This window comes from Rhopilema esculentum, chromosome 13, assembly GCF_057945365.1.
Source record: "Rhopilema esculentum isolate cy_ngs chromosome 13, ASM5794536v1, whole genome shotgun sequence".
NCBI lineage: Eukaryota > Metazoa > Cnidaria > Scyphozoa > Rhizostomeae > Rhizostomatidae > Rhopilema > Rhopilema esculentum.
In genome coordinates, this window is record NC_142827.1 from 4,094,825 (window position 1) to 4,122,121 (window position 27,297).

The 27,297-nt window shown below is 34.6% G+C and overlaps 2 protein-coding genes across 6 annotated transcripts in view; both read left to right on the forward strand.

Annotated features, from left to right (window-relative positions):
* The window catches only part of LOC135691566 (uncharacterized), a 42,902-nt gene extending 22,468 nt beyond the window's left edge, over positions 1–20,434 (forward strand). For all 5 annotated transcript variants that reach the window (XM_065209449.2, XM_089112000.1, XM_065209447.2 and 2 more), the window contains 36 exons: positions 416–532; positions 997–1,050; positions 1,674–1,793; positions 1,920–1,970; positions 2,320–2,448; positions 2,931–2,981; positions 3,182–3,310; positions 3,719–3,769; positions 4,078–4,206; positions 4,446–4,496; positions 4,954–5,082; positions 5,522–5,569; positions 6,076–6,204; positions 6,393–6,443; positions 6,980–7,129; positions 7,996–8,031; positions 8,971–9,070; positions 9,376–9,491; positions 9,976–10,074; positions 10,173–10,217; positions 10,421–10,498; positions 10,785–10,984; positions 11,452–11,584; positions 11,811–11,918; positions 12,184–12,262; positions 12,904–13,019; positions 13,769–13,893; positions 14,243–14,384; positions 15,253–15,303; positions 15,508–15,636; positions 16,451–16,651; positions 17,321–17,491; positions 17,788–17,988; positions 18,430–18,605; positions 19,201–19,279; positions 19,777–20,434. In XM_065209449.2, coding sequence (XP_065065521.2) covers positions 416–532; positions 997–1,050; positions 1,674–1,793; positions 1,920–1,970; positions 2,320–2,448; positions 2,931–2,981; positions 3,182–3,310; positions 3,719–3,769; positions 4,078–4,206; positions 4,446–4,496; positions 4,954–5,082; positions 5,522–5,569; positions 6,076–6,204; positions 6,393–6,443; positions 6,980–7,129; positions 7,996–8,031; positions 8,971–9,070; positions 9,376–9,491; positions 9,976–10,074; positions 10,173–10,217; positions 10,421–10,498; positions 10,785–10,984; positions 11,452–11,584; positions 11,811–11,918; positions 12,184–12,262; positions 12,904–13,019; positions 13,769–13,893; positions 14,243–14,384; positions 15,253–15,303; positions 15,508–15,636; positions 16,451–16,651; positions 17,321–17,491; positions 17,788–17,988; positions 18,430–18,605; positions 19,201–19,261 — 3,756 coding nt within the window. In that variant the 3' untranslated portion in view covers positions 19,262–19,279; positions 19,777–20,434. The remainder of the gene's footprint in view (positions 1–415; positions 533–996; positions 1,051–1,673; positions 1,794–1,919; positions 1,971–2,319; positions 2,449–2,930; positions 2,982–3,181; positions 3,311–3,718; positions 3,770–4,077; positions 4,207–4,445; positions 4,497–4,953; positions 5,083–5,521; positions 5,570–6,075; positions 6,205–6,392; positions 6,444–6,979; positions 7,130–7,995; positions 8,032–8,970; positions 9,071–9,375; positions 9,492–9,975; positions 10,075–10,172; positions 10,218–10,420; positions 10,499–10,784; positions 10,985–11,451; positions 11,585–11,810; positions 11,919–12,183; positions 12,263–12,903; positions 13,020–13,768; positions 13,894–14,242; positions 14,385–15,252; positions 15,304–15,507; positions 15,637–16,450; positions 16,652–17,320; positions 17,492–17,787; positions 17,989–18,429; positions 18,606–19,200; positions 19,280–19,776) is intronic.
* Positions 20,435–23,242: 2,808 nt separating this feature from the next.
* LOC135691578 (uncharacterized) lies at positions 23,243–26,767 on the forward strand. The gene is made up of 5 exons (XM_065209467.2): positions 23,243–23,383; positions 24,015–24,225; positions 24,682–24,750; positions 25,814–25,945; positions 26,369–26,767. Exons 1-5 carry the CDS (start codon positions 23,310–23,312, stop codon positions 26,483–26,485), a joined length of 603 nt encoding a protein of 200 aa, XP_065065539.1. The 5' UTR covers positions 23,243–23,309; the 3' UTR covers positions 26,486–26,767.
* The last annotated feature ends 530 nt before the right edge of the window (positions 26,768–27,297 follow it).

Here is a 27,297-nt window from a genome sequence, read left to right on the forward strand (position 1 = left end):
ATTTTTCATTATCATTTGACAACTTCATATTTCATGCATAGGTATTGATGAAAGAGCTTCACCAAAGACTCTGCCAAACTAAAAATACTCCTGGACTTGCGACCCTGTTTTCAATTAGAGACTGATCGGAAATTTGCACTGAGTGTGTTTCCATGTAGTGTAACCTCCTCTGAACAATAGTATCAATTATCCGCATGAATTATAGCTAGCTTCTGTCCGAGTTTACACGTGTTGTAAGATAGGCCTTCTTATGTGTATTATTATGGTGAAGATTACTTTATATTGTAGTCCTATTTCGTCTCACATCTGGCTTATTACAGTAGGTGTAGGTGGAGCTTTCGAATCAAGTGTTTGTTTGTATTATGTTTGCCTTATGATAAAAACAATGTCAAAACCTTTCTGAATCTCTTTCTAGGAATTGCAAGACATGTTGAGCGAGGAAAGAGCAGAGCACGATCAAACGGAGAAAAAATTGCGTCGCGCGAAAAATGACCTAGATAATGCTCGACAGCAGCTAAACGATCATCGATCGGTCAGTTATTTATTCGACGTGATTAAAGTATTCACTAATTTATCAAGTGACTTCAATACTTCCAGCATACCTTGTACGTTTGCAGATGATGGTTTTATCTTGAAAGAAGTACATTTCATTCAGCGATCTCAATCGTTAGTATATCATTTTAGATGGCATTTAAGCACCCTCGATATCTTTAATTTTGAAGTGACAGCCTTAACGCAACTTTTAACGAACAACTTCTGATGCACTTTACGTTAGTTATTTAGAGAGGAGAGACTATGATTAATTTTGAAGTGTATTTTAATAGACTAGATATTGTGTATGCTTTAGATTTCAAACAGAAAAAGGATACTTTAAGTTTAGCTGTGTAACCATACTTTGAAAGTCATTATACGCTACAAATTGATGCTTTACATGTCTTTAGCCTATCCATCTTGAAAAACAGAATTATAGATATTTTTTGAATTTGGGTATTTTAGAATGGACCAGTTCTAAACCAAGAGTTAGATAACAGTCTTGAAGAGAAATTAAAGGTAAGGTGCCTTGCTTTCACGTTTGTCACGAACTTGGAAAACGTTGTGCGATCTGTGTGATTTGTGCTTTTGCTATAGATGTCCGAAATAGGTTTTTGTCTCCTATTGTTATGAATATCATTCCTTTAGTTATTAAATAATATTTGTAACCCAATAATGATATTCTTGCAGCATCAGTGGTATAAACAATTATTTTTTCTCCTTCCCTTGAAAATCCCTCCTTTTTTTCTTCTTTAGGACTTTGCTATCGGTTCCTAGGCCTTTGCCTAACATCACAGACTAGAAAAATATTCCTTTTCATCTGATACCCTTTCGTCTAAAAATGTCAGAAATGTGATCGGAAACTCTACGCTAGGAAATATATATACCCAGTTGTGGATCGAAATAAGACAATCAGAAACGCGATCACCTGACTGTTGAGGTTGCCCAATCAGTGCTGCTTGCCTATTGAAAATGTTACCAATGGACTCCTTCCATCTACACAATCATTCTCGTAGCTTTCGATTGGTGTACTGCCTTTTGAATGTTTTTAGCACGATTTTGTTTCTATATTGTAATTTTTTTAACCTCTCGTTGTCATCTTATGGTGTATGAACTATATCAAAGATTTTTCCTTTTATCAGGAACTAGAAGAAGCTCTTGAGGAGGAGAGGAGTAATTTCCAAAGAGCTACAAAGAAATTGCAAAAAGCGGAGGAGCAATTAAAGGAGGCGCAGCGAGATATTTACCAACTGCAGGCAACGGTAAACTTTTTTTGGCTTTTGAAAAATGGTCAATTTCAGTCATATTTATGTATATCCCTAAGTTTTCATAAAAGTAAAAATTTTATCTTATTTTTCAAATTTCAGTCACATTCACTTCATTTCCAGGATGATGCAAAAATGTCAAAGGATAAGAAAGAATTAACAGCGAGAATTGCGGTTTGTTGTTCAAATTTTGAATTAAGCGTATATGACTTTTGGAACTTTTATATCGCACATCTAGATGTTCAAACTTAGCATGCTTTGCTTTGATGTTTGAAGCCCCTCTCCTTTCTCAAAATCGCCCGTTACGCGGGTACCCAATGGTCCCTTAAAGATCAGCAAGATTAACCTAAATACTAAGTACTGGATATGCTGCAGAACGTCAAAACAAAATGCCAAATCGCATAGATTCAAAAGATGTTCTCTTTATCAATCTTTTTGCTCGTCAATGATGTGTATTTTGCAAAGTGACTCGATGTATTTGTTTCATTAACTTTCTGTGTTATGTTTATTCTCATTCCTGAAGGAGCTGGAACTGACAATCGAAGAGCGAGATGCCACCATAGATGAACTTGACAACGCTCTAAAGGAGGAGAAGAACAGGAACAAGAAAGCTAAAAGTGATCTAAGAGAGATGCAAGATGGAAAGGAAGATGTAAGTTATCTTGTTATTGTTCATCCTTAACATCTTTCAACTCTTGCTTTAAAATTTTTATCTTATATTGCTTCCGATGGATGATGTTTGAAGATTATAAATTTGATCGAATCAGGTATAAATTATTAAATGTTCAAGTGTATTTTGTATGAAATTGAAAATGCAAATTATTCCAATTTATGCCTCTATACATAAAAATTATCCCAACTTATCCCTCTGTTTAATACTGCTTCTGATTGTCTGAATTTTGGCCTCTAAACATTCAAATTATCCCAATTTATGCCTCTATATTATATTGTCATTGATAATCCTACTTTACGCAACTGAACATACAAATCATCTCAACATTTTATTTTTTTACATCAACTTCTTCTTGAGATTGCCAAGTTAACTTCTTTTAAGCACAGAACTAGTTGTTACATTGTACCTAGAAAGCTTGAAAATGATATTCCCCTTGACTTGAGAATGATTTTCCCTAACAGATGCAGAAGTCTCTAAACAAGAAGATAGCTACATTAGATGCTGACATCCAGGTAAAGCGAGAAGTTATCTTCATTTGTTTAGCAAAATTTTCAAAATTGTGTAAATTTATATATCAGCGTAATCTTAAAATCTAGTTAGCATGCATGTATCTGTATGATAAGGTCATTTTATGATCAGAATACCCAAGAAAACGCATAGATTCAACGAACCGTCATCACAATTTTAAATGGTTAAATTTTTCATTTTCAAGGAGCTTGAATCTTCGATTGAAGACCAGAATGACGCCAACAGTAAACTTCAGTCTGCTCTAGATCGTGCCGAGAGGCAACGTGACGCTGCAAAGGAAGAGCTCGAAGAATTCAAGAAACTTCAAGATCTGGTATTTTATATTTGATTTTAGAAGTGAGACATACAAGGCTCTAAACGAAACCTTTTTATTATAAATGTACTGCCTGTACAGCAAAAGACCTGTTTTGTCCGTTACTTTGTATTTACAGTCAAGAACATAGAGCTTGAATTTCTTTACATTATACCCTCGACTCTGCCTAAAGTCACTCCGCTTAAAGTCACACTTCACGTTACAGTCACATAAAATTTAGACCAAAATATACAAAAATATCCGCTTTAGCTCTGCTTACAGTCACACTCCTTCTTCCGGTCGAAAATTTCAAATGAACACTTGGTGTGACTATTACCAAAATCTACTGTATCAATCGATATGCTCTTATTGTCCTGTGAAGTATGCCTTTTTTATCGTTTTCCTGTGAAGTATGTTTTTTAATCTCAGGATGAGGACAACGAAGTTCAAGGCATTGGAAGCCTAAGGAAGAAACTCGAGGTTTTTGCTAAACTCTAGTTTTTTTTTATTCTTGGACCATTTTAGGTATTGAATTCGGAAAAATTATACAAAGCTTTACGGCATTTGATGCAAATATGATATAATTATTGCGTGATAGGATTATTTGGCATTTGGAGGTTTATGTATCGGGTAAAGATGCAGCAGGCTACAAGTAATTCAGCGTCTCTTTCTGCAAACTGTATTCGGTGATTGTACAAAAACCATTGAATAAACAGATTCTTTTTTCTAAATTGCTTTTTTGAACCAAACCTAAATCCTTTTTCTCACCTTCTCTTTATTTGTTACAGAATCTGCATACAGCTTTAGATGAAGAGATGGCTGCACACGAAGAAACACAAGCGGAGCTTGATAAGGTGGAACAGAAATTGAAAAGCGCACAAAAAAGAATAGATGAGCTCCATGGTGAAAGGAGAGAGGTACGTTACTGAAAGTATATTGAGTTGCTTGAAGACCAGGGATCTAGGACGAGCAAAGTATATATAGTTTGTTTGGTAGGCTAATGGGAAATCATCCTCGGGTCCTATGTAAAATTTGCATTGTGTATGTCGTGCATTCGATTGGCTGTTGAGAGTCATGTAATGGTTTTATTGGAGAAGCGGTGTATCCCTTCTTGTATAATAAGGGTTCATGCTATGAGCGTGCTTTGCTTTTGCAGGGTGATGAAAAATTAGCCAAAACAACAATGAACGTAGATCTGAAAGTCAAGGTAAGATAACATTGCTACATATTCGCTGTCTGCTAAGTCCAAAATTTGTCCTTAAAAAAGCAACTCTTTTTCAATTTCGTCAAAAAAATTTAATATCAATCTAAAGGGGTTAATATCAATCAAATTCTGCACCACAAAAAGATTGTTATTTAACTTTTGTTTGTGCACATTTGTTGTTGCTGAAGTTGATCTTTGCTTTAGCAGTTCATTGATATTTGAACTAGGCTCAAAGTCTTCCAAAGTGGCCAAAATTTAATTCTTGAACATAAGGGACTGACGAATATGTATGCAGAAGAATAACTGCTCTGCATGTGTGAATAGATTGGTTCGATTAGAGGCTAGCTTTAAGGGGCAGACCTATTTAGCTCAAATCCAGTGCACTCCTTTAATTGCGTCTCTGATGTTGGACTTATAAACTGTAAAAATATTTAGCTATATGTGTAGTTTTCTGTTCTAGAATCTTGAAGACGAGTTAGAGAATGAGAAAAATGCTCACGAAAAAACACTGGATCAACTCTCTGACTTCAAAAAGAAACACAAAGTTGTTTGCGTTGAGCTCGAGAACATTAAATCGAATCTACCTCAGGTATAATCTGGTTAATTTATAAACTCTTAAGGGTTTTTTTAAATTGCAAGTAAGTGGAGGGTACTTCCGTCATTGTGAATAAAAAAGATCTTTTTAAATAATGACAAAATAATGAAAAAAGTGTAACAAAGTACTCTACGAATTGACAGAGTGGTTACAATAGCAGTTTGAACTTTATTGGGATTCCTTTAAGAGATTTTTCACGTATACGAAATGATCAGCTGCAAAATAAGAGAACGAATCTGGCTTAAAATGTTTTTGTCTATGTTTAATGACTTTCTGTATAACAGTTACATGGTTAATTGTGATCTCTTTGTGATAAGTGCTAACCCAGCCCTTTATCTTCTCATGTCGTTTAAAACTCATCTTAAAACAATTGTCTTCTTTTTCGTTTCATTTCTTCACTCTTTAAGACTTTTTTAATTATTTTTTTCTGCAGGATATTGTTGATGGTATAACTACAGGATCGGCCAACGAAAAAATTGAGGTATATTTTTGTGGGCCTAAAATTGTGTATTATTTTAAACAGAAATATTATTTTACGACTATTTTATAGAGAAACTTAATTAAAAATATAATACACTTGGTATTTTGAGTATGGAAAATTTATTGATTGGTGAAAAGGGTTATGGTTGAATTGTTTATTTGTAAGGTTAAACACACAGAATCTATTTTAAACCGAAATCGAATACTTCTTGCTATGACATTGCAGCATTTATGAGCTTCTTAAAGGCCAGGTTAGCATTAAACCTTGACAAAGGATCAAACAAACTTAAATTGCTTACAACATGAATCGAATTTGCTGAAAAATTGAAAAGCTCTTCAATAGATATAATCAGCAAATTTAGTCGATTGTCTTCCAGTGAATAAACTTTTCACTTAGTATCATGTGTTAATTTATCATTCATCATTTTGAAGAAAATGTTTCATTTCTTTTAAGCTTTGGTATTCAGAGAAAGTTTCTTTATTCCCCATTATTGTTCCGTTTATTAGGAGCTGGAGAAAGCTTTGGAAAAGGAAAGAGAAGCTCACGAGGAGTCTTTAGCTGATTTGGAGTCGACGCAAAAGAAGCTGAAAACTGTAAGAGTTCAGTTGAATGCCTTGAAAGCTGAGAATGAAGGGGTAAGAGTCAGCAGATATGAGCCAAAGGAATTTATTTGCTTGGATGAATTCTCTTAAAAATGATATTACGCATGAATTCTAAATATAAAGAGTTATGGGCAAAAATGGTTGCTTCTCTTTTTCAGGCTATGTTACAAAATTCTATGAATTTGAAAATATACTGATGACAACTTTCTTTGCTTTTACAGAGTGCTACAGGCGGCACTAAGTATACATCGGAGCTCAAAGTGCAACTCAAGGTTTGCATTTGTATCTACATACTGCTGTGCTGTCAAGTTTTTGCAATAAGCTTTCAAGAACTTCGTTTTTCTTTTCCAATGATTTTTTTTATGAACAACCAATTATAGTCTCTTGCGGGATTAGGGTAAAGTCATGTGCGATAGATCGTTGGAAAATTGTATATTGAAAACTTTTATGTAAGCAACAAACTGTCCCTTTTTGTAGGATTTATAGAAAAGGAAAATCGAACATTAAAATATCTTTATAAAGCAAAGGAAAACAGTAAAAAACAAACTTAAGCATGACTTAAAATAAGCAGAAATTTTAATCCAGACGCAGATATAAAGCAGTGAGCATGAGAGGAACGATGATCGTTTGATTGGTTCCTTGATTTTGATCAGTCCTGTGGTATTTTCAAATTTGCAGTACCAAAGGATAAAGGATGATAGTTGATTCAAAATATAATTGATAATTGACAATCCCAAGCTTTTTTTGAACAAAATCAGCACTTCCTTATTTGCAATGTAGTGTGAAGTTATTTCACGGTTTTTTTTAGAATTTGCAGAACGCACTGGATGAAGAAGTGGCAGCCCATGAGGAAACGGAAAGGGATCTTGCAATCTTGAAAAAGGAATTTTATACCTACAAGACAGGCTCTCAAGACGCCGGGGGTAAATCTCGCCGATACAGCAGTGCTAGCGTCACAGTGAGTGACATTTTCATGACCTCAAATGTCATTCATCAGAATTTAATGATTCCTTATTGTACCTTAGTCAAGGATGTCTGTCCTCTATTGTACTCAACTTTATTTTCACGGGAGTGAAATTCACGCACCGTTGAGCTTGATCGATAATTAAACGATTTAAGCCAATCAGAGGCAACTTTGATTCCAGAGCTTCTGTATCAAATGACTGTGTTCCCGTTGTAGTAAAGCTGTGGCTAGAAAAATTTGGTTCCCTGTTTTGTTTCTGCGACAGATAAGTTGACAGGGAAAAGAAATGCTTCCATTATCATCATACAATCCCAGTAATTTAATCTTCTTACCACTTCAAATGTCGTCCACTGCCGCAGCTAGGCCAGCCAAAGCGAGCAGCGTAATCAGTTAAGGCAGGATAAGCTATTGGACAGAATGCCTTTAACATCGTATTGTACCTTAGTATTATTGAAATTAAAGGCCATTTTTGAAAAATCTAATGCTATCATATTTCGAAAATATTCTGATTACAGTCCTTGTATTCCGTTTAATTTCTTACTAATAAATACATCTTTGACGTTACTTGGTTTACTTACCTCTCAGGTAAACCCCTAATTTCCCTGCAAAATCAAATAGTTTAATAGCTGTTAATTCATTAACATTTTAAGCTTAGTTATATTTTACAATTTTCTTTATGAATTTTAAGTTATCAATCTATATTTTTTTCATATTGATAATTATTTGCAATAACCTGACAAAATATAAGCAAACCCTTTCTTTGTGGGGTTGTTTCTTTGGTCCAGTTTCCATTAATTTTTCTGCCCTTCATTATCTATCGTTCTTTTGCCTTTAATTTGTCTTCTCGTTTACACCTACAGTTGAGCAAAGGATTAGCGAATCAAATTGATAAGCAGGTTTGCACAAGTTTGATAAATTCTAGCGATGCTGAGCCATTGTCAGTGATTTAGTGAAACTTTTAGTTCACACCCTTAGCTATTTCATGTCATCATTGTAAGAGAAAATAGTAGGTTTTAAACGGGTTTCAATTTCATATAGCAGCTAACGACACCAATGTCAGTTTCCCTCACTTTTATCAAAATATGGTCTACCTGATTCGCTTTGATAAAGATAAAGATTTATTTCGATGAGAAGGAATCTCGTTATTTACTGTAAGAAAATGAATCAACATGAAGCCTTTAAGAATAGATTTTTAAAGATCTTTAAAAAAGAAAACAGTTTTTTAAAAAGTAAGAGCTTTTATGATGTTTGAATATCCACATTCAATAAGGTTCATAGCCCAGCTGTAGACAGGAACGAGAGTAATAATGAATTTATCGCAAGTTTTAGGAAAAGATCCCAACGAAAATTAATCATATTCTGTGTTCTCAGTGCCATGATAGTGATGCAAGATTTTGAAAGCAATTTCTGAACCAGGATTTAAAGCATGAACAAAGTATTGTAGATAAAAACTATTTTTTTTACGATCCAAAATTCCAAAAGAGAAGTACAAAAGCTCCTGAACCACATTGCTAAACAAGGCACAAGTTGTGGTGGTTTCTAGTTCCCAGCTCTGTTTGCGGTATCCTTTTTTATTTTTGCTTTTATTACTGTAAGCTTAAACACATGGAAGGGCCAGTAAATTTCTGACTGAAAATTTTCAATGTCCTTTTTTGCATTGGTAGAATTATTTTTAATTTCATTCATTTCTCATTTTAATCCCATTTAATCTTTCTATAAATCTCACTATTTCAAGCTTTTCTTCCTACACATATTTCACACAAAATAAACATTATGCCGGAGTTTTAAACTATTCTGATCTTTTCGTAAACAGTCCACTTTTTATTTTTCATCAGATGGAAGACTTGGAAGAAAAGAACGAGGCTCTGATGAAGGAGAATGAGAAATTCAGGGTCGAGATACAAGTCGTGAGGGCAGAAAACAACACACTTGATCGTAAATCTCATATTTGATCTTTGTTACATATTCATTTCTTTCATGACACATTGGATTATGACAAAGGCGGTCGCCATTTTGAATGAATCTATGCTGTTAATGAAAACAAAGTGTATATTATTTAACACTTAAACCTTCCATTTCTTCAGATTCAAGTATATTTTGATATCAAATAATGATAAGAATTCACATTACCAGATAGATATCTTTCTTTATTTTCTGAATTTAATTTGAAGTTATCTAGGATAAATTTGATTTTTTTTTCAAGACTGATTGATTTAAAAAACCTTACTGATCCATTTCAGAGGCTTTTAACGAGATCGAAGTGAAATATAAAGGTGGGTTGGTCACCATACAGGATTTGGAAGAAACAAAGAATGATCTTGAGGAAGAGAATGCTGAATTGAAAGGTGTTGTTCAGGTACGGTTGAACCTGAATCTGAATCTGAACCTAATCTAGATCTAGATCTTGATCTTAATCAAAATCTAAATCTAAATCTAAATCTGAATTTGAGTCTGAATCTTAAGAACCGTGTTATCATAAAAATAATAGGCATGGCTAGTTAAACGTTGTTCACGCCAATCAAAAGAACCAAAGTTTTGCTTACTTTAGGCTACTGGCTCCATAATTATAATTTCTGTGACTACCAGGTTGTTCCACAACAGGTTTCCTGCTATTGTTTGTTTGTGTAACATAGACACATCAGAGAATTTTTAGGATATATCTACGAAGTCTTCACCAGAATAATATATTTCTGCCAAAACGTTTATACGTATCAATCGAGGCACAAGTTGCAAACTTTAACTTTTCTCTTCTGACAATGCCTGCTCCTATTAGAATGATGGGGAAAATGCACATTCGAAGTTTTATAGTCTCACGTATTGATATTTATATATATTTTTAGGACTTAGAAAGCGACTTGGCAGAACTCCGAAGTGGACAGATGCCAAGTCAAGAGAAAGTGAGAAGAAGAAGTGCCATCCCTGCTGATGGTCCAGAAAGGGTACGAGACTATCCGAAATACATGTCCTAAATTTCATCGATTTTTTATCAGTCATCACTGCTACAAACTTTTTGGTGATCATTTTCTATTTATTGCAGAAAGAACTCATTGCAGAGAATAAAAGATTGAAGCAACGAGTAACAGTAAGTTTGACGTCTACTGCCTCAAAAATCACGATCTCTTCTTTCATTACCGAGTAATATGTAAGAAATAAAGCCGCTGAAAAATATATATAATCACTGATAGGAAAATCGTGCATCAATAAGTAAAATAAAGTGAAATCATTGAGCTATTTTGCAATTTTACTTGATAAACTTAGATATGTTTTGGGTTGTCATTTTTCCAGGACTTAGAAGATGAACTCGAAGAAATCAAAAGAAAATCGAGAAAGCCAAAGATTGATGAAGATGAAGCTGCAGCTTTGGTAAAATGACATTATTCAAATACTGATCCCTATTTTGCTTCTCACTTTATTTACAATTGCTTCTTATATTTTACTTGTCTCTTTTTCTATTAGCAATAGTATATTTTCTATGTTTATTCTTTTTTATATCTTTCTTATTTTAGCTTTTGAATGTTGCCAATCTTCAAAGTTTACAACTTAAATTTGAACCTTTTGAAACTTTGTTTGTAGATAGTCAAGCTCCAAATTTTCACGATTGCTTTTTTGATTCCATGATATCTTAACACTGATTGCAAATTAATTTAAGATCAAAGAAATGGAAGCTCAACTGAACGAGGCTCTGACTCAACTTGAGGCAGTGGAAGAAGTTCTAGATAACGAAGAGGCTTTCAGAAGCGAGTTGAAAAATACTTTGAAAGATACGACCAAGGAGATTGACGGCATGAAGAATGAATACGAAAAGGCATCCGGGGAAACGGAACAGTCTTCCAAGCTTATCAAATTACAGTGAGTAGTTATGTTGCTGAGTTGAGCAAGTGATACTTGTAGTCGTTGGTAGCACTGGGTGAGAACCTGAAAACTGGGAGTTGCCAGAGCCAAAATAAATGCTTTTCAAGGGGCAGAAATGAAAATATTTGAATATTTGAATTGGAACTGAGAAATTTAATCTTGAAACAAACTGTTATGTTTTTTTAATTTTAAACATCTATATATGATCCAGCCAGTTTTAAATATACTAATGTGATGAAATCTTTATTTTTTTTGTTTACAAATTGTGCGATTTTGAGGATTGATCGGGCATTGTATATAGAGTGTTGTTCCAACATCAAACAAAGTGAAAAGAGGCCTGTTCATTTTTTACTGTAGAGATGCGCTATTCAGTGAGCCATTCATAAAGATCACGACTCGAAATTCTTCCCTACTCTTCGTGTTCTTTTTTTTATTTTTACTTTTAATAACCTATATCCTTGCAGGAGGCGCTTTGGGACTCGCATGTCAGACTTAGAGGATGCCATTGGTGAATCACAGATACACATTAAATCTGTTGATAAATACAAAACAAAGGTTTCAGAGCTTGCGAAAGAATTAAGGGCCTTCTTAGACCAGGTGAATAGGTTTCTCTGTTTTATTTTCTAGCTCCCTCTTTCCAAGATCAATTTTCTAAGAATGATCGTCATAAATATGGCAGCCATTAATAATTGCCGAACGGCAACCACTTCAGCGTTCTCTTTTGCTCGCGGATATTACCAAGCTTAGAATATTCTTCTGCTTATGAAAATTTGTGATTTACGTATGTCATTTGGACTTATAGTTTCAAAAATATTAATTATAGGTTGGAGATGGTCAAGGCATGTCAGCCTACAAATGGAAGGCCAAATATGAGGCAATGCTGCTACAGTTCCAACGATCGGAGAAAGAGCTGGCTGCTACAAGAGAAGAGGTGAACTCAAGATTCATATTCTGTACTTACATTTTGATTCTTTATTCATATTTAGATTCTAATTACAATCAATTCTTTATTTGTATCTGCCATGCTCTATATCTTGAGCAAACATAGTTATATCTTGTTCAGATTGCATTATCAGTTAAAGGTTTATAGGAATATAGAAACACAGTATCAACACAGTGCATTGGCTAAATGTAATAGAAAAGATATTCCGTATTAAGAAGAAACTTCGTGTTCTAACAAAGTATCTCGTTTACAGTTGGCCTCGTTGACACGTGAGCACGAGAGCACAACGGTGGAGATTCAACAATACAGAAGAGACAACAGGCAGTTACGGGGTGCGTCAAGCTCAATGCACTTTTATTTCTTAAGAAAATCTTTTATGAATTAATCTATTTTCCTACAATATTGGTACCCTTGGAGTAAATAGATTTGAAACCGCTTTATGATTCATGGTAACGCTTACACTACAGTTTGAAGTAAGCAAAATATCCTACACAATTCGAACTTTGGTTCTTGGTCCAGAAGGGAACAAAGCAACAATTGCCTTTGCTGTTTCTGGTTCTCTTTTAGTAGCGTAGCTATTGGTCGATATGGTTAAGATTTTACCCCCTGCCAGTCTTAATTTTACTCCTTTTTACAATGCACCCATTATGTCTGTATAAAATGGGAAACAAATAATTGATTAGTAGAAGGCCAATTTGTTTCTTAATCTAGACAGATGTAATACTGAAGTATTCCAAAAAGGCCGTCTCTGTAATATGAAATGTCATGGTCGTAATAATGTTCCCTGGGCTACCTTCTTAGACCCAGACCCTCCTATTTGTGTTGATGGCTTGCGCTACAATTTGTGCAAAATGTGAAATAATAGCGCAATTGGCATTCAATAATTCACAAACTTTCACTCCTCACTCGCTAGTGATGCTAACACAAAATTATGTTACTAAGTTATTGAAAAAAATGACTGTTTTCTCCATAGACCGAATTGACGAACTGCTAGAGGAGATCGAAAGGCTGAAGAAAATTATCGCGGAGCTAGAAGCAGATAAAAGAAAACTCGAAAGAGAAGTTGAAGAGCAGAAAATTGCTATCGAGGTAAAAATATTTATTAATCGTTCTGCTATCCCTTAAGGTAGACTGCAGATGCTTTATCGTCGTTTCAGTGCCATCCAAGAACAGAAGGACCGTACTTTTTGATAGTACTGCTCATCTTATCCGTCTCTTTTTGCAGAATCACTGTTGCTTCTGGCTGTAAAAGGAACTGCAGCCTTTTCACGAATGAATTTTAAAAAATGAGCTGCCTTGAATCATACTGTATAAATGACCTGTCTTGAATTGAATTGTAGTCTTTTCAGCCATTTTGGGATATTTCAATATAAGTTTTAAGATAATCATCATTTGATGTGTAGCAATAAGCTTTTGCTGAGAAGAGTTGTTAAGCTGAAACTGTTATTTGCTGAAAGAATGAAAATGCTAAGTAAATGTTTAAATTACTGAATGAATGAATGAATGAATGAATGAATGAATGAATGAATGAATGAATGAATGAATGAATGAATGAATGAATGAATGAATGAATGAATGAATGAATGAATGAATGAATGAATGAATGAATGAATGAATGAATGAATGAATGAATGAATGAATGAATGAATGAATGAATGAATGAATGAATGAATGAATGAATGAATGAATGAATGAATGAATGAATGAATGAATGAATGAATGAATGAATGAATGAATGAATGAATGAATGAATGAATGAATGAGTTTCTAAATTGTTGCTGCTGATTTACGTTCCAGTTGGTTGTCAAGATTATAACTTCATATATTTATCTTTGTAGGAGTTGCGAAAAACCCTCGACTCTGAAAGACTTATTGCAGAGACAAAGATTGCTGAACTAACAGAATTGCGAAACTCTCTGCAAAAAGAATTAGCAGAAAAAGATGATCACATCGAACGAATCACGTGAGCTGAGCTTTGTTCCTGTAACGCAAAATTCTAAAGATGCATTCAAGTTAACTTGGCTTCCTATCATCCACAGTAGGGTGTTAATTCTGAAGCAGCTTACTTACACGAAGCAGCTCAATCTTACTTAAGTCTAATAGCAATCTTCAAAAACTTCGAATGTGCAAGAATCAATAAACTGAATTTCGAACATTTTTTTACTTAAGGCCTATGTAAAGACTATCTTGAATTTTTGCCAGTTTTTTAAATTTGATAGTTCCTTTCTTGGAATTTATAGTTTTTTCTTCAATTGACAATTTGTCTTGCAAAAGCAACCATTGTTACCAGTACAGTGCTCTGTTTTATGCAGAAAGTCTTACGAAAGGCAGATACGAGATTTGAAAGAAGACTTAGAGCTTGAGAGACAGGCGCTGGCTGATTATGCTAAGCACAAAGCTAGAATGACAGACCTTCTCGCTCAGTTGCAAGCTCAAATTGAAGTTCTCAGCGCGGTATGGCCTAATTTTTAGTTATTTAACTTCTCATTTTTTTCATGATTTTCACGTTATTCTTACTATTAACTTCAAGGCATTAGCCCAATCCTTGAACTGGCATCGTCGAAGTCCTTTCACTTAGTCCTTTTTGGGTTTCAGCCTTCCAAGAAAAGAAACTTTGCTTTCAAGAGGGAAAAGTGTCCCTTTTATTTCCGATCACAGTCGTAAGAGTAAAATACTACATTGCAAAGTACTAGCCTAGCACAAACTACGTAGCCTAGTTTGTACTTGCTGAATTGTGATAGAAGTTGCTGTCTAATTTATGTCAACGGCCCAAAATGATTAAGGATCTTCTCTCAGTACTTTATTTCATAGAAGCTCGTATATAAGAACCTACGTTTTCCAGCTTATCCTAGAAAAGTTCTTAGTAAATAAGTGTCTTAAATCAATCTAGTGTTTAGATTTTAATAAATTTGGTGCTTTCCAATTGCACTCTAATGTTTTCTTTTACGCCATCATTCTGAAACCTCAGCCTTAAATACTGACTTTTCTGAATTTTGTGTTGATTTTGCTGCTGTTCAGGCATCTAAACTGAAAAAAGAAGTTAATGTTATTTTCAGCTATTCAAATATGAACCTTTTTTCATTAGGGCAAACATTGTGCTTATTAAAGTGGTACTTCTCTGTTTAGCCTTCACGTTCTTGTAAATGTAGGAGGCTCTTAGAATGGGTTTTTACTCTACCTGCAATGTTTTCCCTCCAAAAGCAAGTACTAAAGCATGTTTTGGCAATGTTTTAGCATTGCTGAGTAGTATCCATCAAATAGCCAGCTTAAATTTTTTTGGATATAGTAGAGTTTGTTTTTTAAATGCTTTGGCTTTTTTCAGTCCAACTCTGAATTCTCGAAGAACAACAGAAAGCTACAAATTAGATTGAAGGTAAATAGTTTTTTCCCCTCTTTTATGAATCGCCAAATTTGATGATTGCGTCAGATAACAGAAGTTTATCTGCTCTCATATATATTATGATCCAACAGAAAAAAGTATTTTTCATATATCTGGAACCGATGAAATACGAAGGATATATACTTTATCTATAATGAATCATAAACTGTAAATATTCTTCTTCATCAACTTCGACAGGATGCAGTTGCTGCATGTGAAGATGAAAGAGTCTGCCACGAACATACACGCCAAGCTCTTGCACGTGCCGAGAAGAGGTACCGCGAATGCTTCAAGCAAATCGATCTGCTTCGGGAGGGTTTAGAGAGAGTAAGTTCTATCCTAAAGTCATGGGAGCTTCTTCTATTTTGCTACTGGTCAGCATTAATCAATACCCAACTCTATTAATGCATTTGTAAATAATCTGTAGTTATTATCACTGTCATCAATAGAAGAAGCTCCAAAACAGAGTCTTGCATCGCCATAAATTTCAACGTGTAAATCTATTGTATTCGTGTCGGAGCTAGTTTCATCTAGTGAGATTTGGAATCTTGTTTGGTTTTTCAAAACAACAAAGACTGACAGTTTGTCAAAACGCTCAGTTTTTAGATTTCGGGTGGCCGAAAAAGTGTTTTGTTTATTTACTCTTGCAGTCTAGCATGCGTCTCTTTTGCTTTCAAAACCTGTGCATATATCACGAGTAATCGAACACGGCTGGTTTTTATATTGATTAGAAAAACGATCAATTGTTAATAAGCCTCTTTGAGTCGGACGACATCCATTTACTCTTAAGTATTTTGGTTGTTTTATGAAATATGCAATTTTAAATAATCGATTTAAAAATTAGTAGAATTGCTTCCTATCTTTCTTTTATCAAGTCGCTACATCACACTCCTTCGATTTGTAACTTTTTCTCAATTTACTTTTAAAAAACCACATTGTCGCCTTAATAAGAATTTTAAATAATGTTCACCATGAAAATTATTAGCATCTGATACCGATACCATATATATCTTCAAATTCTCAGAGCTACTTTTATAGCAAATGATCAATTAAACGCTTCTAACTAAGCTGAGTTTTGCAAGACCCAACAAGCTTTCAATCGCAATTTTATTAAACTACGCCATCGGTGTGCTTGCTTTAGGCTGAAAGAATGAAGAAGAATTTTGCGGGAGAAGCCGAAGATAGTCACTTCAAGCTCAACAACATCGAGCTTAGAACAGCTGATTTGGAGTCGTTGAGACTCAGAAATGTGATCGAAATTGATAACATGAAGGCTGATATTGAAGAAATGGAAATCAAAGTTCGAATTTCCGATGAAAGAGCGAGAAATGCCGTTGCTGAGGTACAATGATCATTCGATTTTGAAACTCATTTTATGGTTTTCTTCAGTGAGATTTCAATATAAAAGAATTTTTCAGTTTGCAGAAAAATATTTTTAAAGTGCAAGTATATCTTATAACGATGAATCAGTCACATAAAATTGAAGGGTACTACTAGACGGGGGAAAATAGGCCTAAACCTAAATAATACGTTTTGCTTATTATCTTAATAACAAAGGCTGCTTATAATTAGGTGTGCCATTGCTCAGATGAAATTGACATAAACTAAAATGGCTCAAATACACAATGAGCCAATCAATGATCATTATGCCACTTTGATGCTTTTTGATTGGTCAATAGTTGACTGACAGATGGTTTTGGTATCTGTCAATTGTTTTTAAATTCCAGCTCTACGCCGGGAATGTTTTGCACTGAAACTACCATTTTTCTCTGATTGCAATATTGATTTCTGTCGTTTACTGATTCTAAAATCAATTCGATGATTCACTGACTGCAAAGTCAATTTTTGTGATTCGATGATTTCAATATCAATTGCTGTGATTCACTGATTACAATATCGATTTTTGTGATTTACTGGTCACCATATCAAATCATACCATTCACTTATTTTGATATCGATTTTCTGATTTGTTGATTGCTATATCCTGAACTAGCAAGGCTTCTGATTGCAGCTCAACGAGGTGAATCTGAATCTGAAGAAGTACATGGAGCTTGAGGGTGAAATGAGACGTGCAAGGGACAACGCTGAGAAGGAGCTTAGAGAGACACAAATCCGTCTATCTGGATTAGAGGACGTTGACGTAAAGCAGTTGAAGAATACGGTCAAGAATTTGCAACGCCAGGTAATTTGCCAGTGTTTTCCCTTTTCTTAACGTGTTAGATAAATATCAAAGAGTTGAGTAATGAATGTGAGTAAATTGAAATTGCAGCAAGGATCGAGCCTTGTCTTACCCCAATCAGGTCTAAAATTCCACTACTATGTGTCTCATACTTTTCTGCTACTTTATTACAAGATACACAAAGTACTGCTCATGCTTATTTGTTACAGCTGTTTCGACACTATAATATAGTATGCAGTTGCAAATCCTTAATTGAAGCCAATTTAAGGTATTCATGTTCCTTATACTCTTTTCCATAGAACGCTGAGCTGGAAGAAGATCTTTCAAGCATTCTTCACCAGACGAAAGGTTTCCAAAGGTTTGAAGAACGGTACGAAAGACGAGTTACGACATTGGAGATTGAGTTGGAAGAGTGGAAGAATGCAGCTGAGGTTGCCCGTGCTGAAAACGAGGCCTTACAAATAAAAATGAAGAAAATGAGGGCACAGCTAGAATCTGCAGTATGTATCTTTGAATGTCTTCCCATATTTACCCTCCATTCTCAATTCACTTATGTCTTCATTTTATAAATAGGTTCTTTTAAAAGTTGCTTTTCACCGGTCTGTCGTAACGTCGTATAGGCAGAGCTGTACACGCTTTAAGCCAATAGAACAGGGCGGTTCTGAGCTGCTACTCCAAGTTTCGAGCTAAATGCAATCACCAGACAACTGAGCAGTAGTATTTTATCCAACTACGAATTATCAAGAAAACTTAACGATGGTTTTATTAAAGTAGTGCTAAGTCAAACATTGATGAATAACAGCTTCACCGGTAGATCATGTGCTTCATTTTCCAGGGGCTTCTGTCCCAAGTTGCTTGTCAAACGCAATTCTCCTTGTTACTTCTTTTCGCCTTTTTTGCTGCGCTCTTCTGATTTACGATGGTTCAAATCTTTCTATCAGGAGTCCTCAGCCATGATCCTGACTTCAAGATACAAGCATGCCCAAGTCGATGTTGAAGATGCGACTGAGCGAGCTGATGCCGCTGTTAAGGCGCTTATGTACAAGACACGTGGACTTGACTTTATCGAAGGCAAAGTTACGACCGATACACGCACCATCAAGATCGAACACGAGAGGTGAGTTACAGGGGTGTCATTTGCACGATGATTCTGAGGCAGGGGTATTTGCTTACGAGAGACATAAAACTTCAGAACAGTAAGCTCTCAGCATAAAATCATGTTTTAACGTTCGGTTCTCTCTAGCAATAAAAGCATATGCACATTGGTAAAGGAAAAGGCTTGGTGTTAATTTGGACTAAATACAAGCAAAAGGCTTAGCTGAATAGCAACACAAGTACGAACACATGGGTAGAAAGAAACGACGGTTTCGATATTATTGTGCTTGTGCCTATGATTATATCAAGCCCGTCTTCATTGGAACATAGAAATTCTGAAATGTGCGCCTTTGAAGACAACGAATCAGTGTAAATGGAGAAACGTACACGCCTGGCAAAATTGCTGCAAAATCTTGTTGACTTGTGCCTTTAGAGCCTCTTGATAAACACATCTGATTGACTTACGGTTTGCAGGGTGAAGGTGGTTGCACGAAGTCTTTATCTGTGCTAGAAAGTGCGATATTAGGCCAGTTTTTGAACTATAATCGCAAAGCATGATGGTCGCACAAGAGTATTTAACGATTCTTTGTCAATTAAAACCTTTCCATTTTTTCTAGTGAATTTACAACAAGTCCAGAAACAATCCAGTTGTCTTCACGCTCGCCATCACGGAGATAATTGACATGACTAAATATAGTGAGTGACTTAGTTAATTCACACTTCCACAGCAATCAAGCCCTATTACTGTTCATTTTAACATATTTCAATATAATTTAAATCATTTGTAGTGTATCTCGAATAAAGGTGGGAACAAAAGCACAGCCTCAAATCAGCCCCTAATAAAAAACAACGAACTTCTAAACGAGGCTCCACGTCACTGCTTTGTTCTGTACAAAAAGCCAACACATTACTGTGGTCTTAAACATTATTAACAAAATTGTTATTTGTGTACATATTTCGAATACGAAAAATTTCTGGCGGTACAAAGTTTGAAAATTGCTGTGAAAAAAGCAAACATTTTGTAGCATACTGAAAGCTCTTTCGGTTGATACTCCTCAGAGTATTGTGAAGTTTTGTGTTATGCTCTGAGGAGTGTCAGACGAAATTGCTTTCTTGATATTTGCTTAAAAATATTTTCCTTTTTCAAAGCCATTTTCTTATTTCGAATACTTAACTAGCATTAATCATTATAGGTTTTGTGGCCAAGAAAGAACTCAACATCAACAACGACAGCTCTTGTTGATTAGTCTCTCAAGAACAGGACATTATTTGCTACGTGGAACTTAATTTATTGTTTTGCTTTAAAATTTAATATTTCTGATCATTTAAGAGTTTGATGCAAACTTTACTTCAAAATTTATTCAGACTTGATGCAGTTCACAATTTTTCCGTTTTATCTAGTATTCCAAAACTTATTCTCCTATTTAATTATACATTTTCTTAATTAGATGCAGCTAATTTTTCTAAGGATTTTCTCACATGCTTTATGTTTTCAGCATTTTGAGACCTTTTTTAAGATTTCTAAGGAACACAATGAATTCACAATTCACAATGAATTTTTAACCGAGCATTTAGATTTTGTGCTGTGATATCCAAACAGATTTAGTGCTTTATTTTGGCGATTCCCTCACTCACAACATCCTTGATATTTGAATTAAGATGTGACTGGTGGATTACTTTCGTAAGAAATCCTTATAATAATTAGATAACAGCTTTTTGTCGCTCTAGGGAAGAGACAAAGGCATCATTATCTTAACAGTTTAACTTTGTGTGCTTGGCGACTGTTAGACCATCTGATTTTGCAGTTTAATGCTGGAGTGTATTTTCTATAAACCATTTAAAGCATCAAAACATTGTGCAATTGTCTCAGTCTCATACTCACTCTCGCTGTGTTAGCTGCTCGTTAAATTTGCTGTTTAACTTTTAAGGAAGATTGCTCTTTTAATCAAAAGACAAAATTTCATCGAAATATTGCTTTTTGTTTCCTTTTGATTTCATTTTTATTAGTACATACAATTGTTCATACAACACTATTGGTTTTTAGAACATTTTGGTTCTAGGCTGCTAATCTGAGTTATGTCTACAGCTCTGCCTAAACAGCCTCGTGCACTCTATGACAGACCGATAAACAGTATGTTTAAATACTTTATATACCCTATATTTCAAAGGAAATTTAATGCTGATTAAAAAATGTTGCTTTAAAAGTCAAGAAGTTTAAAAATAAATTTTTTAAAAACCGAGAAAGTTCTAAAGCAAAAATATATAAATTTTTCCACGGCCGTCAGTGCTTCTAGCGAGACGGAGGCAATGAGGACCTCCGGGTTCGGGAATTGGACGGAGGTCATTATCTCGTCATATATTCTCGAAATCTCCTCTAGATACACGCACATTTTTTATGACAAATTTCAAAGTATTTCCTTCAAAGTTTAGTTAAACCAGCCATCTGTGACTGGCCTGTTGCGTCCAACTCGGCGAGAAAGACAATCTTTGAAGATGATGCGAGAATGAGATCTTTGTAACTTAGCTTGTTAATAGAACTTTCTATGAATTTTCTCAACTGACTAAATCAACTAGAATTACGTACATTTAAGTACAGGAGATCTGAAGTAACGTTTGCTCTGGGCATGAGCAGGTAAATATTGGCTGGTAGAAGGAAAATGACATAGGATGAGTAATACAGGAATGCGGAGCTAAGAGACTGTAGAGGGAAATTGCAGTGGAATACACGATATGCAGTGGAATCAAGCTATTTCAAGTTGTGCGTGGGCCAAGAAAATCTTATAATAGTTGAAATGCCGTATATCGGGAGTTCGGTATCCAGGGAACATTTAAAGGGACCATATTTCTAGTTCGTAATAGCGAGAAGTTCGTAAATGGAGCATAAATGAAGTTCCTGGTAGTTGGATTCTACTGCAATACTTTTACTGCAGCTACAAATAACACTGTATTGAATAACACTTTTTGCTTCTAATTATCACAATCAAATTCTCCTTTTTTGCTAACGTGCACAAACAATTGCACTGTTTTTTTGCAGTACAATGTCAACTTCAAAGTTTTTCGTCTGACACTTTTTTCAAAGCCATTTTCAGATTCACATTCATTTATTTCGCTAGTCAATTTTTTGCATAAGGTTACAGTTAATGACTTCCCCTACTAAAGAAATAGACGATAAGAGCTAGGTGAGTTGACCAAATCTTGGTATCCTTAGACTTAATGCGCTAAAAGTTTTTTTGATTCAACGAAAAAAACTCAAAATCATAGAATTTTAGATGAGAGTGTACAGCATGCCATCTATAATTGAATTTCGAAATTTAATGCAGTTTTTTAGAGGTCGAAATTCGTTGGCTAGTTCTGCATCAGTAAATGTATTCCATGGTGTTATTTCAGGTTATATCGTTCAAAATATAATTTTCTAGAAATTTGTTTTTACTGACAACAAGCTGTGTAACTCTGTCATGTAAATTTTTATCAATTTGATATCTTGTAAAATTCTTCTAATTACATTAAGAATTATTATATATTCTTTTTATAGCAAACAGCAACGAGTATAAAAGGGAAATAATTAAGCAGATAAATTTTCTAAAGGAAGGGCCCATTCATTAGATAAACAGCAACCCATGTTTTTTATCTTAAAGTGAATCAGCAAATAACAGCTAATTAAAATTGACTAATGTGAGACAAATTATTTTACCAGAAAAACTAGGGTTTCACATTCATTAGAAAACAGATGAATTTTTAAAATTGATTTTACAAATCTGTCTTAGTCGTTGATTTTACAAATCTATCAATAAATTTTATAAATCTGCTACTTCAATGTTGCAGCCCACAACTTGCAATAATTTTCAGTGTTTATTGTGTAAAAAAATTACGAAATTGCTGTGTACGAAATTACTTTGCAAGGATAATTTACTCTTAGTGCTAGAAGGAAGCGTTTATCCATACGTAAGAAGAGTGCTACCATGTGCTGCCCACTACACAGGGAACGACCAGGTAAAAACAAGGAATTTAAACAAGGACTAGGAATGGTATCTTTCTCATTGAAGGTATGTCTATACATATGATAATGAAGGCATGACATTGATGGTATGCATGTACTTAGACTTTCCCCAAACTCTATTTTTTGTTTACTCTGTAAGGCATTCGTACTACTGCGAGGGTATTTGTTTAATTAAAACATGTCTAGCATGTACTATAACAAATGCTAAAAGTGATTACCGTAAACTCTCGAATTAGGCCCCTGGGCGTTTATTTATTTTTTATGCTTTTGGATGAGCGGTTGGTTATTCAAGGGGGCATATACAAGGGGGGCTTATAAAATTATCTGAAACATGCCAAATAAAAGATCTTTTGGAACTCGCTGTACATAATGAAGACATTATAAAAAGACCTCGTATTTTTAGTAGGAATTTCTTTATGAACATCTAATTAATCTTTACCAAAAGTGCGAATTTTTGGGGTAATTCAATAAAACGCCACAGGCAACATCAGATGGCAAAAATCAACAAATCGAGGGGGGGCAATTCGAGGATTCACGGTAGCAGTGGGGGCTTATTCGAGGGGGCTTTCTGACAATTTATATTTCTAGGGTGAGGGTTTTTTCGAGGGGTGGGGGCGGTGGTTACGTTTGGGAAAGCAATCTCCTCCCACTGATTAGGGATCCCCTCCGTATTTGAATCTCGCTTTCAACCTAGCCTCGCTCATATCCTGCCTCACATGCAGAAGGAATATGGCGTCTGCAGTCCAAACTTTTGACATGATGCATCGAGCTCTTCGAAGAACTCCTTCTCTGTCATTTGCAAGGTGATTCATTTGCATTTATGACAAATTAGATAATTTTATTAGAAATCAATTAGTAGGCATTAGTTCTGTCGCGATCGTTAGTTTGTAGACGGCGTGTCCCTTGCAAAGTGAAAAATCTTAACACTGCTCTCCCCTACTACTAGACTTTCTCAGGTAGTGCATGGATAAATATATGGTACAATACTCACGATTTGGTAAGAGTAGACATATCATCGAATAGGGTCTTTATTGCTAGATACATTGTGCTGAATGTTTTTAAGAGTTTGCCCCACTTGAGAAGCAAACCTAAGATATTTGACTTAGGTTTGCTTCACTGTTGTGTTTCGATGCATCCTGCACACCCATAATAGCTATAAAAATGCCTTATTTCCTTAGTTCACCTTAGTTCTCATTCAAAAATGTTCCTGCTTTCTCTTTTTCTTGCTGTTTCTTGATTCTCTACTTTGGTATCTTTTTTCATTGTTGCTAGCCCTTATGGAGATTTTCTCTGGAGATTTTTCAAAAAAGAAAAAAAATTTCCCTCAGAATCACTGACCAGATATGTTGAATTAATTTTATAATCACAAAAATATAATGTTAGAACTGGATAAAGTAGAAAATATTGTCTAATTAAAAAAATTTCTCCTTGCAGACAAGTATGGAAAAGTCATCAACACCAAGAAAGAATTTCCAGAAGAGCATTATCACTTTCATGTAGGTCATGTTGTGCAGCAGCAGATGCAATGCCATTACCAGGAAAAGATGGTCAACCAAAAGTGTACACAGGAAAAATTCAAAACATTGTCAATGAAATATCTAAATTAACGCTAGGAGAAGTATCAGATCTAAATAGTTTGCTAAAGGTATGGTTGGTTTAACTAAAACTATTGACAATTACTTTTCATATTGTTTCAACTTTAGGATTGCTTTTAAAATGTTAGAAAAGCAATTTACCCTTCTTAAATGGTGGCTAGAACCCCAAAAATAGTGCTTTATTTTTATATTTTGTCTGCAAATGTCCCTACAGTTTTATGAAAAAGATGCTATTTGCATCTAGGTTGCAATACATAGAAAATTACTTACAAACAATATGTTGTTGGGTATAGACCAACAAACAATCAGTTGTTTGGTATAGACCTTTATATGGTTTAAGAATCTCTTCTCCATTGAATGCCATATCTGTACTGCAGTTGTATCCCTCTTGGGTTATCTTACTTTATATTTTCTGATTGTGTTTTGTGTTGCCTTGTTTAATCATATGTAACCCTTATGAATACCTTCAAATATTCTTGCTTTTTGAAATAATATGTTAATTTCAGGAAACCTTGAACATTCAGGATGCTCCCATGATGTCAGCTGCGGCTATGATGGCAGCTCCTGCTGCTCAGGTATGTCATGCAGTGGAATATATTTTGTAAGGCAGAAATACACAATCTGTTTAAAGTGACAGTTCTACTGAAAGTGATAAAACCGAATTTGTCTAACAATCGTTTTTTATCAATCAATAAAGACTCTTCAGTCTTTGAGAAGGTTGGCTTTTTCCAGGATAAAACTTCAGCTTAAAAATATATGAGCAGAGAAGTTTCTGTTTTGGCTTATTGATTGAAAATTTCCACCAAGATTTTCTGAAAGATTTATTAGATTCCAGAACTAGGGGGACATAGCCCTCTCCCCTTATCTTTGTGGTCATGCATGCTGCAGCTGATCTAACGGTGTTAAAAGCTATAGCCAATTTTTGAAATTCTGAGACACTGTTCATTGTGACTTCGAAACAATTACAAAAGCTAATCAATTTTGGCTGATAATGAAGGTAGGTAGGCTGGTCTTTGAAACACATCAAGTTGAAACTGATCAGTTCAGACAGATTGTATATTTAAACCTTTAATCTATTGTGATAATAGCCTTAAAGACTTTAAAGAATTGTTCAAAGTTGCAATTGTTGACAGCTACCTGTTTGAATAGGGAATTTTTTTGGTCTTTGTTTTCCACATTTTATGTTAAAGTTTTCAAGATATATCTCTTTGATACTATTTACTTAATGAAATTAAGCTTTTGGAAATCAGTAGAACATTAGGGAAATTGGCATTATATAATTAGTTTTTGCATTGTGCTTTAGGCCCTATTTTTGGACATTGGCTAAAAATAAGCTGATAATGTTGTAATTCAAAGTGTATTTTTATCAGCAAGAAACATTCTCAATTGGTAACTGAGTCAGGAAGAAACTCTAAGAGAAGGCATTGAGATACCCTGTATATATAATTTTGTAGGTAACAAGCATTAAAAACTGAAAGTAAGAAATGTAATAAATGATAGGATTTGTTGTTCTTATACTTTGCCTTAGTAATGGCACGTATTTGTATTGAAGAGAGAAAATGGTGTTTTATTTTGAATTTGATACAAATTAATTGTGTTATTGGTTTTCATTTATTGTTTATCTTATGATTTTCAAAGGAAGCTGAGCCTGAACCACAAAAGGAAGAGCAAACAGAATTCACTATAAAGTTAACAAAATTTGATGACGGTTCAAAAATAAAGCTGATCAAAGAAATCAAAGCCTTGTTACCAGAAATGAATTTGGTTCAGGTTTGTTATGTACTAATTCAATTACAGGTCACAGATTTATGGAACCTTTTTTATTTGAAACTGTCAGTCATATTCAATGGCAGCATGCCCCATGGCAGTTTTTCCTAGAGCAGTTGAAAAAAGTAGACCAAGACAGAAGACCTATGTACTTATACAAAAGTCTTTCAAGTTTTGATTTAAATCTTCTGTCATCAAGAGTTAAAAGTATTTTAAATACCAGTTCTTTGTACCCTTCAACAAGTTTTCATCTTGAAGGCCCCAGCTCAATCACAAATTTTGTTTTCTATTTCAACTTTACATTTGGCAAAGATACCAACAGTCAAAAATGCCAACAATTATATTGATTGTGTCCAGTTTAGCTACTACCAAAAAGCATATTTTTAAATAAAGTGATCAATGTGTTACTTTATTCTTTTTCAACAGGCAAAGAAGTTTGTTGAAAGTGTACCACAGGTTATCAAAGAGAAGCTTTCAAAAGAAGACAGTGAAAAAATCAAAAAGCAAATTGAAGCTGTTGGAGGTTCTGTGGAGATTGAGTAAATTTTTACAAGTATGCTAAGCAACATTTAACTGGCCTAATTGAAATTGTATAAGGACAATTCATAGTCAGTTAGAACGGATTTGAAAAGAAGAAAGTGCTTTAAATATTGAACTACAAAGAGAGTACCCATTTTCTCGGGCATATCCTTGCAAGATTCTAAGGATCAAATCTAGTTTAATCTATTTGATTGCCAATTGTGTAGAATGTGTAATAGCAACTGTTTGCAAATCGTATTGTTTTACATGATTTTATGGCCTTTGGTCACTTTTTGCTATACCAAACTGTACTTTTCTCCCTGTTTCAAAGAAGTTTATCCTACCGCAGAGTCGACTGGGTTTGCCAAAGACAGGAATATTGACTTGGTTTCCCCAAAGTCTAGCTGAATGAAAAATTTGGACTAAAAAATTCTATCAAACGATATCTCGCGACGCAGAATTTTTTGATGTCTCGATCGATTTTTGTGCAAGAAACTCTCACTGTTTTTCACGTTTATGGAGTTAATGCAGTTCCGGGACTTTTGTCACCAAATCGATGTTTCTTTTTATTAAACTGCGTATTAATTTTTTCAGAGTTTTTTCGTGGCCATGATATTCATGTATCATTGGTTTGATGCACAAGCAACCAATCAGATTGAATATCCACCATATCGTACTTTTCATGAGCGAGTTGCGGTGAACTTTGTTTTGGTGTCAAACGTCAGATTTGATGATTTAAAAATTAGGCATTTTTTGTCGGGTTCACCCACAATAACTAATGTTTTATGTTAAAAAGACAGAGGAAGATCCTAGCCAATCACAGAGTGGACCGACTG

Coding starts and splice junctions, on each gene's coding strand:
- LOC135691578 (XM_065209467.2), top strand. CDS start 23,310: ATGGCGTCTGCAGTCCAAACTTTTGACATGATGCATCGAGCTCTTCGA. Junction 24,751..25,813: donor TGGCAGCTCCTGCTGCTCAG/GTATGTCATGCA, acceptor TGATTTTCAAAG/GAAGCTGAGCCTGAACCACA. Junction 25,946..26,368: donor CAGAAATGAATTTGGTTCAG/GTTTGTTATGTA, acceptor CTTTTTCAACAG/GCAAAGAAGTTTGTTGAAAG.